The sequence below is a fragment of the Populus alba genome, chromosome 8 (assembly GCF_005239225.2).
Source record: "Populus alba chromosome 8, ASM523922v2, whole genome shotgun sequence".
Taxonomy (NCBI): domain Eukaryota; kingdom Viridiplantae; phylum Streptophyta; class Magnoliopsida; order Malpighiales; family Salicaceae; genus Populus; species Populus alba.
Genome location: NC_133291.1, coordinates 3,034,433 through 3,053,073, shown reverse-complemented (window position 1 = coordinate 3,053,073; position 18,641 = coordinate 3,034,433). Strand labels below are relative to the sequence as shown.

The 18,641-nt window shown below is 37.3% G+C and overlaps 2 protein-coding genes and 1 long non-coding RNA gene across 4 annotated transcripts; 1 reads left to right on the top strand and 2 right to left on the bottom strand.

Annotated features, from left to right (window-relative positions):
- Window positions 1–1,866: 1,866 nt before the first annotated feature.
- On the bottom strand, window positions 1,867–3,326 carry LOC118052196 (aquaporin TIP1-2). Of its 2 annotated transcripts, XM_035063059.2 has the most exons (4): window positions 3,089–3,326; window positions 2,564–2,814; window positions 2,101–2,437; window positions 1,867–1,937 (listed from the first exon to the last, which is right to left on the bottom strand). In XM_035063059.2, exons 1-4 carry the CDS (start codon window positions 3,219–3,221, stop codon window positions 1,870–1,872), a joined length of 789 nt encoding a protein of 262 aa, XP_034918950.1. In that variant the 5' UTR covers window positions 3,222–3,326; the 3' UTR covers window positions 1,867–1,869. The 2 variants fall into 2 exon arrangements, with proteins under 2 accessions (XP_034918950.1, XP_034918949.1); XM_035063058.2 differs by having other exon boundaries at window positions 1,867–2,437; window positions 3,089–3,325.
- Window positions 3,327–4,391: 1,065 nt separating this feature from the next.
- On the top strand, window positions 4,392–9,583 carry LOC118052198 (uncharacterized). The gene is made up of 4 exons (XR_004688148.1): window positions 4,392–4,647; window positions 7,829–7,912; window positions 8,008–8,827; window positions 9,028–9,583. It is a non-coding gene; the product is annotated as an uncharacterized lncRNA (long non-coding RNA).
- A 3-nt stretch (window positions 9,584–9,586) lies between these two features.
- LOC118052197 (ABC transporter B family member 20) lies at window positions 9,587–18,365 on the bottom strand. The gene is made up of 11 exons (XM_035063060.2): window positions 17,490–18,365; window positions 16,247–16,301; window positions 15,965–16,140; window positions 15,670–15,870; window positions 14,655–14,914; window positions 14,268–14,578; window positions 13,948–14,168; window positions 13,512–13,852; window positions 12,563–13,347; window positions 12,193–12,434; window positions 9,587–11,572 (listed from the first exon to the last, which is right to left on the bottom strand). The coding sequence occupies exons 1-11, from the start codon at window positions 17,871–17,873 to the stop codon at window positions 10,343–10,345; spliced, it is 4,206 nt and encodes a 1,401-aa protein (XP_034918951.1). The 5' UTR covers window positions 17,874–18,365; the 3' UTR covers window positions 9,587–10,342.
- Window positions 18,366–18,641: the final 276 nt, after the last annotated feature.

Sequence of the window (18,641 nt, the reverse complement as noted above, 5' to 3'; positions counted from 1 at the left end):
ATCTTGATATGACATCTAGTATTTATGTCAGCCAACAAAAGAAAGAAACTTTCGGGCTGGATGGTTGCAGAGCAAACAAAATAGTCCCATTGATTCAACAAGTAAAAGACAACATGGTCTTAGCCTACTGACACCGAATTAGTGGAAATAAGAAGAATACAAAACCTTTAACAAAACTACAAAAATTCGAAAATTCATCTCTCTTTCATCTGAAAGCGGAGATATAATTATCTCTTTCATCTCTCTTAACAAGGGATGCAATTCTTAGAAATCGTTAGTGGGAAGTCACGATATCATTCAAGGGCAGCCATGGCGGCAACGATCACCGGACTGAAAAGTAGACACAGTGGAGAATCCAATTCTATCTTGCCGCAGCAGGACCCAACGAGACTGCTAAAATGTTGGCACCAGCTATGAAATCATTTCAATAGGTGCAGTGATGCCCAAACCTCCTTTCTTTGGATCCTCTGCTGTGGCAAACACGGCGAAGACAAGTCCAGAGGTCGCCACAATCACAAAACACATTCCATCGCTCACAACTGATGATAGAGAAAATGCTGATACGTCCTGCAGTAAACAAAGTTTAAATTGGAATCAGGGATTAGTCTATTAAATAAATCAGAAAAAACGTAAATTGTGTGCTATGCTACTTCTGGCCATCGCATCAAAATCAGCCCTTAAAAACCAGTAGCTAAACCGCAGTACCATTTCCAGACTAATCATCATCGTCTGTTATAAACCCATTGATACAGACAATGAGACCACGCTGTAGGTGATTGTTGGTACGAGCTTTAGGACAAACAAGAAGATAGCTGCTGTGGTGGTGATGGCAGTAGTGGTAGCTGAGGAGCTGACATCGGTAGTGTTTGGTGGCAAGGAACAGAATGTGGATTGTGAAGGAACATTTAGATACTATAATGCGTGTATTTAGACAGAGAAGAAGTATATATATCGGGGAGAAAGTAAGGGAAGGACATGCAGGGTAATTCTGTTCGAAGAGTTCTTTGTTTTGTTAGCTTGCTGGATTTCTGAGAGAGGACTTGGTAAGAGAGGGCAAAATCCATTAAAGGCTTAACTGATAAGAAGCTACGTGTTAGGCCTAGAGAGTGCTTTGTCTTGCTAAGATCCACAAAATGTGATCGACTTGGTTTGCATTGACCAAGCTTATACGGGAATCCTTCATTATAATCCTGACGTGATGAGCAAAACAGTAACAGAAATAGCTACAGTACAGCTAAAAAATGTTCTTGTTACTGTGTTATTATACCACCTGTGAAACACGGCAATCCTCACATCACATCCAAACGAGAGACTCTTTTGTACACAGACAAGCCTGTCTTTATTGTTCCAACTTTGATAGATGAAATATTGAGATCATAAGACATGTAGATATCATAGGAACCAATGCTAGTTAAATATTTCGAAACTCATCCTCAATGTTATGAACATCTGAAGAATTAGTCCTTGGAATGAGAAAATTTGAAAATGAGCCTGTAAAATCCAACTCAAAAACCTGAATGGTAATTGCTTGCGAAGTTTGATTTAGGCATCCTCAATCCAGCCAAATCAGAGCAGAAAAGACCACTTGGAAGTGACAGCACTCAGCCATATGAACATAAATGTTCTTATACATTTGATGAAATACAGGATAAGGAGTGATGTCTAGGGTTTGGTGCTTGAAACCTTGTCCTGGGCTTCTTTCTGTTAATATTAATGCTTATGATCTGCTTCTTCTTTTTTTCACTCTCGGAGTTTTGGTATTGCTTTATTACTCCTTTCACTTGAACAACTTTTCTGTTATGCCCTGATATGATTAAATGTGTCCAAGAATGGCAGTCATCGAAAGAAGAGCTTTCAGACTAAATGTTTTCAAAGAAAACAGAACATTTCCATTGATTCAACAGGTAAAACACAATTAAACAAGGCACCATCCACCGCTGTAAAATAAGTGGAAACAACAACAACGCAAAAATCAACAACAGCCAAACTACCAGGAATCCCAACCTTATCCCTCCCTGGTCTAAAAGGGGAGAAATTTAAATTTCAACAAGGGATGCAATGCTTAGAAATCAGTGGTGGGAAGGGGCTCATGTGCACCACTGCCAATGAAAATGTTGTCATAGACAAGGGCAGCAATGCCAGCACCGACGAATGGACCAAGCCAGTAAACCCAGTGGTTAGTCCAGGTCCAGCTCACGACAGCAGGACCAAAAGAGACAGCCGGGTTCATTGATGCACCATCAAAAGCACCACCAGCTAAGATGTTGGCACCAACTATGAAACCAATTGCAATAGGAGCAATAATTCCCAAATTTCCCTTCTTCGGATCCACCGCTGTGGCATACACGGTGTATACTAGTCCAAAGGTCATCACAATCTCAAAAACTACAGCGTTCCATGCCCCCACCCCTGATGATAGCCCAAAAGCTGGTGTTTCCTGCAGCAGAAAATAAATAAATAAATCAGAATGGTAACAAAACCGACTTAGGCCTGCTATCATGTTGGTATTCTAGATTGGCATTAAGCTGTTAAACAGATTTGTACGCTTAAGTTGATGTCTTACCAATCCACCGGTGCAAAACTTAAGAAGCAAGCAAGCAACAACAGATCCTAGCAACTGTGCAATCCAATACAAAATGCTCCTCAACAGGGTGATGTGTCCTCCAATAAGGGCACCAAAGGTCACAGCAGGATTCACATGACCTCCAGAAATGTTAGCACCAACCGAAACAGCCACAAAGAGTGCAAATGCGTGTGCCAACGCTGCAGCAACCAGTCCAGCAGGAGTAGTCGAAGCACTGTCTGTCAATTTGTCTGCCAAAACATCACGCCAATTAGGAAAAAATAAAATGCTGTCTATTGTTTTCAAAAGGTAAAATTGCATTTCTTTTCCATTTTATCATTTGACTTTTGCGGGTCAAGTTCTCTAACGATGGAATCGCTTGTCAGTATCAGTATATTACCAAGTATTTCTTGCCTGGAAATTCAATGCACAGAGTTATATGATACTATGATCTAATCAATCCACCCTGTAATCAAATACCATGAAAAGTGAAACAAAAAAGAGCAACTAGAATTGATATCTTACTAAAAGCCATGCCAGATCCTGAACCGGCAAATACAAAAATAAGCATGGAGATGAACTCTGCCAAAGCAGCCCTCAGTGAATCTGGATGGCTTGCCTCTCCAGGTGTTCCAACTGCAATTCTATTGATAGGCATTTCGTTGAATCTGAGCTTAGTTTCTACTTTTGTTCAAGCTCTATATTTGTTTTGGAAGCTCTCTTGTCGATTTTCTTTCCTAGTTATAGCTCGTCTTCAGGGACACTAACCCTTTATATATACCTGAAATAACGGCTAAAGAACTGGTCCAACCGGTTACCTGGTAAAACATCAAGATCACTAGGGAGTGGCATTTTATTAAGGCGACATGACGGTGACTTTACAGCTAGTAAATAGGACTTGTGGGTTAATAAGGTGGTGACACGTTTGTGGTGGAGATTGAATTTAGCTTGGCGAGGAGGAGATTTGCGATCGCCGACCAAGTGAGGTGTCGGGCCCGCTAGCGCTATTGTGTACCAGGCCAGTCCTTGTCACTAATTAATTGAGTAAACTATAACTTAGTCCTTGTTGTTTAACAAAACTAATAATTAGTACCTATACTTTTATGAATTTACATTTAATACGTATATTTTTTTAAATTTGATTATAAATCAGTGATTTTGCTAATCTCACGTTTTTCTATTTTTTTTATTTCTTAAAAAATAGAGCAAGTAAAAAAGAATTATGATTAAATTCATAGTCATGATACCTAACCCAACCTAAAACTTTGATTATAGCATGGCAACTCTTTTTTTTTTTTTTACTAAGAATAAAGTTATTTTATTTTTAAAAATAAAATAAATTTGTTTTTGTTTTTTTTTAATCTAAAACAATAATATTTTAGTAAAAATAAATTATATTTAAAATGAAAACCCGTTCGAACCATGCTCCAGATCAACAAGTCATTGGATTGATATATGTTAATCGGGCTGGATTTGATAATTATGATTTGACTATGAAAAAACTATGTTTTTGGAATAAAAACTATGGCTTTAGTTATAATACTATAGGAACTCATTAGTTGGATTTCATAAATTAAAGGGACTAGCTTATAATTATTAGCTCCTAAAAAATATTTTCTGGTGTTGCTGTTGTACAAGAGATGGGCGGCGAGTTCTTGGACTTGGACAGGGACCGCCGACCTTTGAATATTCAAAATCAAACGTGTTTGTTTTAGGTGATAAGCTCGAGGGATCACTTAGCTGGCGGTTTAATCTCGTCGACTCTTGAAAAAAAAATTAAAAATATATATATATATATATGTGAATTATTATCGGTAGAAATAGAATGTTACGAATTTATGTAGACGGATAGTTTCGAACTGATCATGGAAGATGATGGAGCCGAAGGAACACAGTAGGTTCTAGTTGGTTCGGAGGTAATTAACAAGGCGAACAACAAGAAGATTTATACACGCAGAGATGGTTTCTTTTGTAAGCTTCGATATTAGCTAGCAACTAGGATGAACATAAATTCTTGGACCCTACGTTGAAAATCCATATGGTTGCTTGTAGTCGGAGATGGAGGACTCGAACTTCTTAACACGGTAAAATATAATTATTGCCAGAAGCACTGCCTAAGAATCGAATGATTGGCTCTGGGATTAAATCAAGCTTAAAAGATAGTAATAAAATGTGGTTGCCCTTGAATTATTGTTTTATAGTTTTTTTATTTATTTTATTTAAAATTAATATTTTTATGTTTTTAGATTGTTTTGACGTGTTTATATTAAAAATATTTTTTATAAATAAAAAATTTTATTTTAATATATTTTTTTAAAAATACTTTTAAAAAATAATTATTACTATGCTCTAAAATACTTTTTAAATTTTCTACATATTAACTTCTAATTTCTCTCAATTTTAGATACTAGCATAAAGTGAACTCTAGTTTGAACTTGAGATATCAACTAGACGATGATTCATACTTTCTTTCAAGTTCGTGTTAGAGATTTGATTATTTTCTCTGTATGCATCGTGAAGGGGAGGTGCATGGGACGCATTAATCTCTGTGATGGAGTAGTTTTATTTATTTTAATTTTTAAAAGCCAATCACGGGTCTTTGTATTAAAGGAGTAGGTAAGGTACTTTGTTGGAGCCATGGAGTGTTTATGCTAATCCATGACTTAATTAGTTATATAAATCCAAAATAAAACTTAATGATTCAAAGTCCATGGTGCCAATGAACCTCGAGGCACAAATCCCATATTAGGTAGAGGCTATGGTGGGGAGGGTTTGCCCTCTGATTAATATCTTTAATTCTCATTATCTGAAGAATCCAAGCACCTAAATATTTAAACAATTCAATGGGGTTAGGCTGATCGAACTTATAAAATTATTCGGCAGAATTTTCACTTTAAGATTTGTCCTTACACCATGCAATTATGCAAGAGGCCCAGCAAACTTGTTATTAAATGGATACAAATTTAATCTGATAAGTTTTATTTTTTGTTAATTAGAAAAAAGAAATCTTTCCGAGGCCCCCATTGTGACACGAGGTGAAGGCAGCTCTCAATTTCTTTTTATTTTTTTTGCATATCACTCTCGTTGACTGATTTTATCATGTGATAAATTAAATCTACGAGCTCCCTTCAAATTATTATTCTTTGTTTGCTGCCGGCAAAGGACATCATCATCATCAATTCTCATAATTGGACCGACCATTTCTTCCATGCCCACAAATCCACTTTCCCCCTCATCACCTCACGTCACTTGCCATGATTGAGAACTGTCCTCTTTTTTATTTTTTTAATAATCCTTGGTACACTTCTCGAATAATCGTAGAAGATACTAAAATTACCAAGTAGACAAATTTTTAATAATTGAGATCACTAAAAACAAATTAAAGAACTTGCATTCCCATTATCATTTTATTCCATGAACATCATTATATAATCATTGAGAACTGTTTTTTTCTTTTATATATATATATATAATCATGATGTTCTCGATTAATTTAAAAAAAAATCTAAAATTAATAATTAAATAAAATTTTAGTAATAAAGATTCAAACTTGCGATTACCCAATAACAAATTAAAAACCTTGCATTTACACCGTTGTATGCTATGAATAAACACTTTAAATCTATATGGCCTAGCTGCAGACTTAACGGGCTAAATTTTTAATTAGAAACTTTGCAATTTTGAACCAATAGGAACCTTAGAAGTTATTAACTTGATATCCAGCTATGTGATGAGATACGGGGAATAAATTACATTAATCAATCTATAATTTTATCAACTGGCTATTCTTCTCCTTCTCCTTCCTTTTATTTCACATATTCACATAAATGCCAAGTGTACATCGATAGAATTGTGGAGGAAAAAACGACAATGATGTTAAGGGAAGCCATGGAATAGATTTGACAGGTGGAGATGCTTACTTTCAGAAAGTAAATTTTACTGTTTAAAACTTAAAAAAAAAAAAAAATAAGATTATCAAATCCACGCAGGCCAGCAAGTAGCCGAATACCAAGGCCCAAGGCAAACAAAGCCTTGTCGCCTATCCTTGTCCAATATCACAAAAATCCTGGAGGCTCAGAAAAATGTATATTCGCGTGGACAAACTCTACTCCCGCATTGGCTAATCTGTTTGCAGTTAGCTCCCTGCCGTAAAACAATGAAAAACATCCACGACTTGCCATTCCTTGCCTAAACCAGGCCAAAGTCAATCCTATCTTGACTGCCCATAGCTCTGCAGTAACGGCATCAATCCATTAGACTCCAGCAGTAGATCCATGCAATTATTTTTTTTTAAAAAAAATTATTATAATTTTTTCTCATGTTTTATCCATCTAGATTTAAATAAGTTATAAGTCTTCCCCGGTTTTTTACTAACCAAGTTAGATTGAGTTAATCATTTTCTTTAGTTTTATTTTTTTAAAAAAATTCAGATTAATCTATATCTCAGACTGATTGGATGACCTGTTATGTTAGTCCCGGTTCTATAAATATAATTATTATACAGTTATTAATTTTAAAATTCAATATAAACCAAATAAAAAAATAATATCTAATTATTATTTTTAATTATATAAGTTCAACAATAATAAATATTAAAAATAACATAATTTTTTATTTTATTTTATTATATTTTATCCACCATAGATAAATATAATATAGAAATAATCATTCTGTCTTATATTTATTTCTTTTTATATTTTGTATCTGATATTTTTATTGTTTCTTTCTCTTTTGTTCTAACATAGTAACAAAATGTTACTTATTTCAACATATTATACTTATAAGTTAAGAAGTTTTTATTCAATTTTAAGACGTGCTTGATAAAGAATTTTCTTATAGAAAAATAAAGAAGCATATGAAGGTAGGGCAGGTCTTATCCCACTTCTCTTATATATATATATATAAACACAATAAGCCTAAAGTCATCAAACAGACCTCTCGGATCTCCTTTTAAGAATTATGGGCTAGGGTGGCCTCATTTCGCCTCACCAACCCCAGGGAAACTCTGAATACAGGCCTTGATCGTTTGTACAGACAGACGTTTGGGGTGCTAAGATCCAAGGTCGAGAGGGAAACAGCCCTAGAATTAGGACATTTTGCGAGGACAATGAGAATTATCTACAAATCTTCTTGTTACATGAACCCTGTCATGTCCTGCGATTTTGGAACAATTACTAAATAACTTTGGTCTTATATTACTAGCTCATCGTACTCTATATGACCATCTTATGTTCCTTGTTGCTCATAGCTATCAATGCTTTCTAGGCAACTGCAAGAGGCGCCTCCTACTGCTAGGAGTTAGAGCAATGACCACAAGTTCACTCCCAGCAAATCTCCTTTTAGCTGAAGGTAATTATAGATTGGTAGTCATCTCTATATATTCGTAGCTACTTTACATAGAAATGAATTCTTGTTAAACTTCTCTCTATTCTGGAATTGTGTAGAGATACCAAAAAACTATCCATCTTCTGTGAACTTTGAAGATTGGATAGTAAGTTATGCAGTCATATTACGGTGTGGAAGCTTGAAGTTTAGCTCTCAAGACTCGACAACTTGTCGTCTATTTCCAAGAATTTTGACTTCAGGGGACATTATTCTGCTTTTAAGGACAGAACGAGGCAATCGCAGAATGTTAGGGTGAGATTTATACCACCGGAGAAAAAGGAAATTCATGAATTGGGGTCCAATAGAAGAGGCAGAAAGATTGTAGTTTCGTTCCCTTTTCAGGTCATTAAAGCCTAAATATGGTACTTCACAAGCTTTTCTCCTTGTCAGGTTATTTACCAATTGGTGAAGTACAGGTATGCAACACCAGATCAAATGCCAACCATATATAGCATGCAGGAGGTTGTATCATTGCCTATCCTTTCAGTTTATCGGTTCCTCTTAGCTAAGAACACTTCTTTCAAATCCGGCGATTTTCAGACCCTCCTATGCTTGCTGATTTCCTTCTTCCTGACGAAAGATTTAACTTGCTCTTTGCTCGGTAAATAGTTTACGAAGTATGACAATCACAGGCAGCAAGAAAATAAGAATTTTTCTTGAAAATTATGTTTATAAGCCCATGATTGCTGAATCATTCTTGTGATGGATTTTAGTTTGACAAAAGTTTCACCTTTTGGCAAATGAAAGCATTATCTCTTGGCATACTGAATTTCTTTGACGGGTTTCTTCTGAATGCAGAAAACTGTAGACGGAAAAAAACTATTTCACTGTTGAGTACGGACTTGCATCTCCAAACTGCAACCATAGCTATTGCTAATGGTAAGCATCATATCTCTTGAATCGTCACCATCATATATGTTGCCACTATATGCCAACAGAAGCGAACAGCAGGTGATACTGTGTTAACATGGATACAAGCAAATAAAATAGTCCATATGAACGCCTGTAAGAATAGGGAAAGATAAAGATGAGACTGCTTTTCAGAATCTGGATTGTTCAATGGTTGTATTTCTGTGTAGGGAGATCTTGCACACTGACTGTGACGGTGGAGAAGATTTCGCAGTCAGCTTAAAGTGGAAGCCGACTCTTTCAAGGTGCGTGAAATGCTAAACGGGTTAACGTTGGTTGAATGACAAAAATACTCGTGTAACACATATAATTAGTTGACAATTTTTTTCGATGAAATTGCTTTTACCTTGGACGGGCTTGGTTTGGCAATAAAAACTGAATGATGCTGCTTTCGAGCACAACTGCACATTTCTTGTGAATAAACTAAGTTGCAATTGACATAGACAAAGGCGAAGCTGTAGCCTCCATGAACACCGGATGATTGATATAAAACTGCGGAAAATGAAAGGTCGAATAGTGGGTTCAGGGCGGGGTGGCCATTTTAAGAATCAAGTCAGTCCCCCCACCTGAAACATGACATGCCTTTTTTTCTTGACCATGCAAGAACAAGGCTTTCGTAGCAAAACATTCCTCACGATGTAAAGAGGTGGATGTAAAGTTGAAATTCCTCCCATGGTATGATAGTATAGTTTCAAGGCATCGGAAACATATCCATCCTTGTAATAATAATAAAGCATCAAACATCATACTGCCTTGTCTATAATAAAGCATTAAACATCATACCGCCTTGTTTCCAGCAAAAACATAACAATGGCGCTGATCTAACTGACAAAAACATCAATCCGATTGTGAGTGCGCCTGTTGATTCGTACTAGTAAAAGTTATCAGGTTATAAATTAACCGCGTGGTTATTTACAAAGATTGCAACAAATTCTCTCACCTCTTATCCTATTCTGAACTTTCTATCAAGTTCACAAATATAAAATTTACAGTAAACACACCCAAGCTAGTCAGTCGCATAAATTCATGTAAGGGAGGAAAATACTCACAAAAGAGAACAAAAACCAGGAAACACACCCCATTAGGACTAGAATTATCTCCTCCACCCGATCCCTGACTAATGAAAAAATCAATCATGGAGACAAAGCAACAACGTAATGCTTCCCTCCAAAAGAATATGGTGGCATCTAGCCTCTCTCGAGAGCATTTCCTCGCCAGCCAAACAAAATCCAAGATCCCTATTTCTAAATCCTACATCTGAACAACATAGCTATCACTGCCACCACTGCTCCATCTCATCTTAGCCATACAAAACGTGTCAAAAGCTTCATCATTCTCATTAGCTTCTTGTGTAATCTGGAAACTCCAACCTACTGATATTTCTAGAAGCACTAGCAGGTATACATGTTTCAAGAAGTTCAAGATGGCCCAGAATAAGAACTATACAGGTGAACCAGATGGAAATTTCAACACTGTAGCCTGACCTTAAATCAACCGATGTTGTCGCAAACCCTTTCCAAAGTGGGGTTGCATCAGACGGACATACAAACCATTCTTTGCCATCAAAGAATCATGGGCCCCTTCCTCGACAATTCGTCCTCCATTTAGAACCACAATGCTGTCAACATGCCTCATCATTGCAGTTCTATGAGCTATCAAAATGGTAGTTTTGTTTCCCATAATAAGAGTATCTAGTGCCTCTTGTACCACTCGACTTGATTCAGATTCGATGGATGAGCTGGCTTCATCCAATAACAAGATGGGTGCATTCTTCAAAACCACTCGAGCAATTGCGATTCTCTGCTTCTGCCCTGGGGTAAGGTCCACGCCCCTCATTCCCACATGTGTGTCATAACCATGAGGCAGACTACTGATGAAATGGTGAGCATTAGCAATTCTTGCAGCCTCTTTCATCTCAGCCTCGCTGGCATTGTGCCTAGCATATATAATATTTTCTCTTATAGTTGTTGAGAAGATAATCGGTTCCTGCTGAACAAGACCAAGATGGTTCCTCAACCATCTCAAATTATAAAGTTTTAAATCCCGGCCATCCAGTAGGACCTGACCGGCAACTGGATCATAAAATCTTTCAATTAAAGAAATTATAGTGCTTTTTCCAGACCCTGAAACTCCCACCACAGCTACAGTTTGTCCTCCATTCACCTTAAGACTGAAATTACTCAATACCAACATTTCTGGACGAGTTGGATAACAGAAATCCACATTCTTCAACTCAATGCTTCCATAAACATTAGGAGGCTTCAGTGCTGAGTTATCATCTGGGTCAATCTTAGGTTCTCGATCTATAATTTCAAATACTGAAATAAGAGATTTTCGCCGCTTAAGAATGTAGGGAGCCAATCCAAAAGGCTCCACCAGTGCAAATGTTGCAAAAGAAAAAACCATATACTCCTTGAGAGCCGTATGAAGATTCACATTGTGATGCTTTACAGAGTATGCAGTGTACCAGAGAAGAAGGGCATTGCAGGCGAAAAGAAGAAACTGAGAAAAACCAAATCCAAAACCAATGGCCATTCCAAGGACAAAACTCTGCTTGAATATTTTCTGCAGTTGCAATCTGTAGAGCTCCATTACTTTATTACCCGCACAGAATGCCACAACTGTATAAATGTTTCTAACAGAATCTTCAAGGACCAATGATGCCTTTCTGTGCATCTCCTGGATGCCCCTAGAAAATCCAGCAAGCCACAACTTCTGCAATTTTTAAGTTGGCAGCCATTCAGGGTTTTGGCACAACAAACTATAAATAATGTAGTGTTTATAATTCAACTGTTAAAAGTGAAAAAATGCTTGATGGGATGGAATTAAAGCTCAGTCACTGAACATATCCAAGGGGAAATTGAAAATAGTTGGATTTGCAAGGTTACATGCATGTGTGTGCTTGTGGTAAGACCATAGACCATCCCAATAAAACTGGTATTGAAAAATTGGTCTTATACAGTTTGTACCAAATCCAAACAAAAGCTAAAAACATAAGCAAGAAACTATTAAGGAAAAGCACGCAACAATCTAAAAGGCAGTGTTCACTTTTCACAGGTTGACACTGACTGCCATATGGCTGATGCTTGATGGTTAATAGCTCCCTAATCAAAAGAAAAGAATGAAAAAGGAAATTGACTCATAAAAGAAACTCCTAGAAACTTTAATTATTGATCGGTAAGTGGTAACACAAGATTTATTCTGTTTCATTCAAATATGTAACATAAAAATCAGATCAAAAAATGTTTTTTGCAAAATTAAGTCATCAATACTTACAGAAAACTTCTGATGATAACATGATGTCAGGTTAAAAAGCATGCAGAAACTGTTCAAACCTGTGCAATTGCAGAGACAGTGAGAACTGGCAAGGTTGCCAGTGCTACAAGAGCCAATCGCCACTGAAGCAGCATCCCAATGACAACAGCCACAATAACTGCAGCACTGTCCTGTATAAATATTGAAAGTCGGTTGCTGAATGCAGCTCTTACAAAAGTAGCATCATTTGCCAAGCGCATTGATAATGTGTCAGCACCATTATCCTCTTCATCAAACCATCCGACTTCATTCCGCAGCATTGCTGTGAGATGATGGCCATTAATAAGTCACCGTCCACACAAATAACTCTATAAATCATGGAAATAACAGCTGTGTCGGGTGTGACACCTGGCACCTAAAGAAACTAACAGAGATATTAAAGCTATTTACCTGAAAACATCATTCTGCGGACACGTTCAGTCATTTTCTCTCCCATGATACCAAAATAGAAGTGCTGCAAGAAATTGGCAACAACAGTCACCATACCCATGATGGCAATCATCAAGCACCACCTGTTTACATCCTGCTGCAAGTGTTCTCCTCCTCGTCCATAATAAGCAGTCACTATCAGTGAAATAACATAAGCAAGTAGTGGATTGAAAGAACCAAAAATAGCAGCACCAATGCTTCCTAAAACAGCATAAAGCCACTCTGCCAAACTAAGCTCTGCTAGTCTCCAGAATGATGGTTCTTCCAGATGCTTTGTATCCTTTGATTCCTTCACTTTAATTGGAAAATCATCTGAGTGACTGTGGGGCCGACTGAAAGTCTGTGAGTGGGAACGCTCATTTTTAGGATCAGATGTCAAAAGCGGAGAAACAGGGGATTCAGGGTCTGAACCATTTGATGTCTGTCTATGTGCAGACTGGACATCAATCTTGGGTAATTCAGGTAGTCTCATTTCAAAACTATCCTGCCTTCTTATTGATGGTTCCTTATCAGCTCCATCCAAGGGAAGGCCGTTTTCCATCATCTTCTCTGGTGGTGGGCTGAGAACTTTTGGTGATTCTTGTGAATTAAACATGCTATCTGGAGGTCGAAATATACCAGGAGCTCTCTGAAGTGATGGTGACCTGGCTATTTTAGGGGAGGATGGTTCTTGATAGCTGTGGCCTGTGGAAGGATCCTTTTCAACCTGGAAAGCAGCATTCTCCTTGTAGTTTCTAACTGGCATCCTGGATAAAGGTGCGTATCTCAGAAACATAGTATCATAATGGCATGCAATTTAACTGTTTAGGAAAAGTTTGTATCAAGTGTTTTAATTCTGCCAACAGAAGTTACACAATTCAAACACGAAAATTTCACTATAATGCACAACACCGTTGTTCTCATACTATACCTCCTTGGAAGTTTTGCTGCTTCTTCGCATTTGAGAAGCTCTGCATATAGACCATTTAAGGTTAATAATTCGTCATGTGTACCCATTTCAACAAGCTGACCCTCCTCCATTACAGCTATATAATCAGCATTCCTAATTAGACTAAGACGTCTAGCTATTATAATGGTTGAACGTCCCAACATGAGAAGATCTAGTGCCTCTTGAACTGCTCTCTCAGCTTCAAAATCAAGTCCACCAGTAACCTCATCAAGCAGAAGAATTGTTGGATTTAAAAGCACTGCCCTGGCAATAGAAAGTTTAATTTTCTGCTCCTCAGTCAATGCTAAACCAGCCCTACCGACCTGAAATGTACAGCAATTAATTTCCAGAAGGATAGCCAAGAGAAAAGCAATAAAAATAAACAGGTCTAATAAATATCCTGTCCTTTAAATATTACCTGTGTCTCGTAGCCTTTCTCAAGTGAACTGATAAATGTGTGTGCATGTGCTATTTTGGCAGCTTCCTCAATCTGATCCAAAGTAGCATCTCGTCCATATACAATATTATCTCTAATACTCAAACTCAGCAAGGCCGGTTCCTGGGTGACCAGCCCTATTTGGCTTCTGAGCCATTCCAATTTCAGGTTTTTAATATTCTCTCCATCAAGAAGGACTTCTCCTGAATGAATTGACCAAAATGTGGGAATAAACATGTGGACATGGCTAAGGATATAGCATTAGCTCAAAAGGAAACATAAAAATAAAATGGCCATAATACCTAAGTTAGGATCATAAAAGCGCTCCATGAGTGGGATAATGCTGCTCTTTCCAGAACCATTTCTTCCAACAAGAGCCACCGTCTTTTTAGCTGGTACAGTGAGGTAAAATCCACTCAAGATGGGAATCTCAGGACGAGACAGATAGCTAAAATAAACATTTCGAAACTCGATATTTCCTTGCACTGCCACTAGGTTGTTCCCATCCTGATTAACTGTGGAGGATGACCGACTTATCATCTCAAAGAGTCTATATGCAGCAATTCGTCCTTGGTCAAATGAATAGAAATTGGTTGCAGCTTGATTCAGCCCACTGTAAACACAAGGGAGACAAGAAAACCATAAAATATTGTTTACAGCGCTGAGAAAGAGGAGAGCAAGACACTTACAGGCCACTTAAAATTATAGCAAACAGGGCTGTTACTATTTCACCACCATGAGCTTTATGACTTGTAACCAGAAACCTTCCAACCCAAAGTTGCAAGGCACAAGAACATATTGCAAGCCCATATGTAAAACCAAGCCCAAGTCCTTGAACAAGGCTAATCAAAATACCATATCTCAAAGTTGCTTGTAGTGATGTTGCATATGAATACTTTGCCAGAGTTTCATTTGTGAATGCATACAAGGTCCTACTATAAGAGACTGCCTGCACAGTTTATAAAATTACTAGTATTCAGTATCAATAGCATGTGATGAATCACTACAATAGCGGTATCACAAGTAAATTTAGAACTTGCAATATTTTAATTTTATATCTGTAATCCAAAGAACAGTCTAAAAAAGGGTTACACCTACATTGCACGGGCATATGCTGACACTACAAAGCCCAGACAGGCAAGAATATGCTTTCTATTCATGCATAACTGACAATCTGTTTGGTGCTTGAAGAGCCTCTCAAAATAGTTTGACTACCCCTCCCAACAATATGGTCCATCAAAAAATTAAATCTAAATTAAAGGTACAGACAGCCAACATATACAACATTAGAAATACAAAGCAAAGATTTGCAGAGGTACATTTCAGTTTAATAAAACCCTCTCTCAAATAAATCATCAACAAAATATATTAACAGCATTAAGAGTACGGCACTGGAAACACATATCTTCATTTGCCAGTCATATCCCCATGGATATATAACTCCTTATTCCTAATTTTTCAGGATTATGATTCTGCTCAATTGCAGAGAAACAATAAAAAAATATAAGCAATTACAATGCCCACCATGGTGAGTAATAGAAACATGATATATATAGTACTTATTTCTAATTTTTCAGGATTATGATTCTGCCCAATAGCAGAGAAACAATAAAAAAATATAAGCAATTACAACGCCCACCATGGTGAGTAATAGAAACATGCATCTTCACATGATTGCGTAATAGAAGTTTAAAGGGGGGGAACCTGTTCAGCAATGCTAGCAGCTTCAGCATATGCATCTTGAATGCTCTCGGCAAGCCTATGAAGAAATATATTTGAGATACCTCCAGCAGCAACAATGAATGGGCCAGTGGCTAACGTTATTAGAGCAATTTGCCAGCAGTTGACAAATCCAATAGCAAGACCACTAAAAAATGTAGCCATATTATGAATATAATTCCCAACCTGCATCATCAAGCGCCTCTGTCATCAGTTTACAGAAAACATTTGCACAGAATAGAAGTAGAGGGGGGAAGCGGTTGATTTAGATTTAACATACCTTTTCACTCAATGCAGATTGAATGAGGAGCACGTCACTCAATACTTGGCTAACAATATCCCCGTTATTCCCATATGTATCAAAAAAGCTCATGTCCTGATTGAGTAATACCTGAACATACTTTGACCTGATGACCGCCGTCTGACGTTCCCCGGTTAAAATCCAGCAGGAAACCTCTATTACAGATAAAAAGTTAGAATTGATGGCTCTAAAGAGGCCATTATTCATGACCTGATAACAAAAATACAATAAAGCTCATTATGGTGAATATATGAATTTTACCAATCCAGCCAGCAGCAAAAACTCCCACGGCTAAATAAACAATGTGCATAGCAAGCTGCAGACAAAGCATAACATGGTCAAATAAGAAAAAAGGTACATATTTGCAACTTCAACTGGACAAATAGATTTTAGAGAACATGAAACTCAGGACCCCCGCCCCCCTTGGAAACCAACACATTAGAAACAGTGAATCAGTAAGGAATAATTAAAGCCTTAGATGGTCACATATACAGCAAATGAAGTTCCAACTGGGCAACATGTATGAACACATACAGCTATGTCTCCAAGATTGAGATATGACTTGTCAAAGATCAAGTTCTCAGCTGTGAAAATCGACTCCTATCCAAACTTCAATAGGTACAGGATCCTGGTACTTAAAATGCATTTTATTCATATGCTCCTGCCTAACAGTCAACCTCGGATCCAGCTTGGCTTCACAAATTTCATATATTGACCAAAAAGTAAAAAATGAGCAATCCGTGTGATTGTAGTTTTTGGTTAATGCTAGAGAATGAGAGAGGGAAAGGGGGAATTGAAACTCAGGGGTGTATGGTGTACTTAGTTGCTTTATTTGGAAAACCCTTAATTTGTTGCTCAAATTGGAAAAAAAATGAAGACCTGATTGTATAGCGCTCTTAGTAGTCTATTCATTATACAACCTTTTCTTCCTCCAGAATTACCAGTATTCCTTTACTGATTACAAGGACAAAAAAAAACGTGTATTACTAACATTTTCTATCGGGGTAGAAGAATTTTTTTTGAAACAGAAACAGAAAACCGTGGGAAACTACAATTAGACTATATGTTCAGTTTCTTTACACAAAAATTGCAATATTAAAAACAGTAAATCGCAGTTGCTTCCCAAACAGAACCCTCTCTCTCTTATTGCCTCCAGTAGTATAACGCTGCACTTTCATTTCTTAACTAAACTAAGTGGCAATAAGCTAAACACGACTAATTAAACAACGCTTAAGCATGTTTAACAACTAAAACATATCAAGTCCCAAAAAATTGAAACTTTCTCAAAATAGAACAAATTACAAGCATAATTAACCAAACCCAGCAAACTTAAACTAAAAAAAAACTATTCAACTTCAGATTTTAACTAATTTTCCAATTCCTAATAACCCTCGTTACTAACTAAATTCACCTAGCCACCCCAGCAAAACAACAGATTTTGAATCATTTTTCACTCAAAACTCCGGAAAATTAAAAACGATTAGGGTTTGCAAAAATAACTCACATCAGTAAACCTGTCAAATCGCTCTTCCGGCAAAGTCCTCAAAACCCCAATAATCTTCCCAAAGTAATGCAAGTAAACAACAAGAGCAGTCCCATGCGCAGCCGCTGCAAGCGACCCAACGATCATGAGCCCCCAATCTAACCTATCAGCACAAGCAAACAACCTGGAGAAAGGAACAGCAGCTGGCGGCGGCTCCATCTCCTCGGCCTCCTCGATCTCCTCCTCTGCTTCCGCTTGAGCCGCGGCCGCAGCAGCCGCGGCCGCCTCCGCACTGGCATCTACGTACGGAGACGGACTCTCCGGCGGCTCGGAAACCTCGGAGACCGGCGTCAACGGTTGTATATGCGGCGGGGACCATCCGAATAATCCCCTGGAGATCATCATCTTGGGCAGATGACTATCTGTTTGTTCTGTCTTTGAAAAACCCTAATCGACTCTTTTTACCTCTAAATTTAGCAGCAGATCTGTGCTAAATTTAGAGGCCAAAATTCGATTTTTTGTGCGTTTTGAGGAGCTGAAAATAAAAATTAAGAAAAAAAATAAAAATGGGATCTTTTTCTTTTGGGTGACCGGACCGGGTCAAAAAGGAGGATTTCTTAGAGAGAGAGAGGGGGGGGGGTGGAGGGGAAAATGTTGACTCTCACGAGCTGAGGTACCAGACTGGAAATGACTGTAAGGAATACTGCCCTCTAAAACTTCTTTCTTTTCTTCCCTTACTTGGCTTTTTGCATGTGATTGTTTTTGTTAGGTTAACGGTCATCTCCCGCCTCCTCTATTTTGTTTACAATATCAGTAAACTCTGGGGATTTTTGTCCTTTAAACTTTAGAATATTTTTTTGACTAGACAATCGTTTTGTGCAATTTTTTTTCTCTCCAGTTCCCTGAGTCATGGCAGTAGAAACAATTCATGTTATTTATGAGTGTATTAGGATGTGTTTTAAAATATTTTTTATTTAAAAATATATTAAAATGATATTGTTTTATTTTTAAAATTTATTTTTAATGTTAAAATATTAAAATAATAAAAAACAAAAAATATTTAAAGAAAAACTAAATGACAGCTCAAATAAACTCTAAATTTCATGCTAGTAAATCTATCATGATATTCCAATCAATTGATTGAATTATGGACTCTGTATAAACATCGGATTA

Coding starts and splice junctions, on each gene's coding strand:
- LOC118052196 (XM_035063059.2), bottom strand. CDS start 3,221: ATGCCTATCAATAGAATTGCAGTTGGAACACCTGGAGAGGCAAGCCAT. Junction 2,815..3,088: donor AGGATCTGGCATGGCTTTTA/GTAAGATATCAA, acceptor ATGTTTTGGCAG/ACAAATTGACAGACAGTGCT. Junction 1,938..2,100: donor TGACAACATTTTCATTGGCA/GTGGTGCACATG, acceptor CTTATTTTACAG/CGGTGGATGGTGCCTTGTTT.
- LOC118052197 (XM_035063060.2), bottom strand. CDS start 17,873: ATGATGATCTCCAGGGGATTATTCGGATGGTCCCCGCCGCATATACAA. Junction 15,871..15,964: donor AATCTGCATTGAGTGAAAAG/GTATGTTAAATC, acceptor TTGATGATGCAG/GTTGGGAATTATATTCATAA. Junction 12,435..12,562: donor CCGCAGAATGATGTTTTCAG/GTAAATAGCTTT, acceptor ATCATCTCACAG/CAATGCTGCGGAATGAAGTC.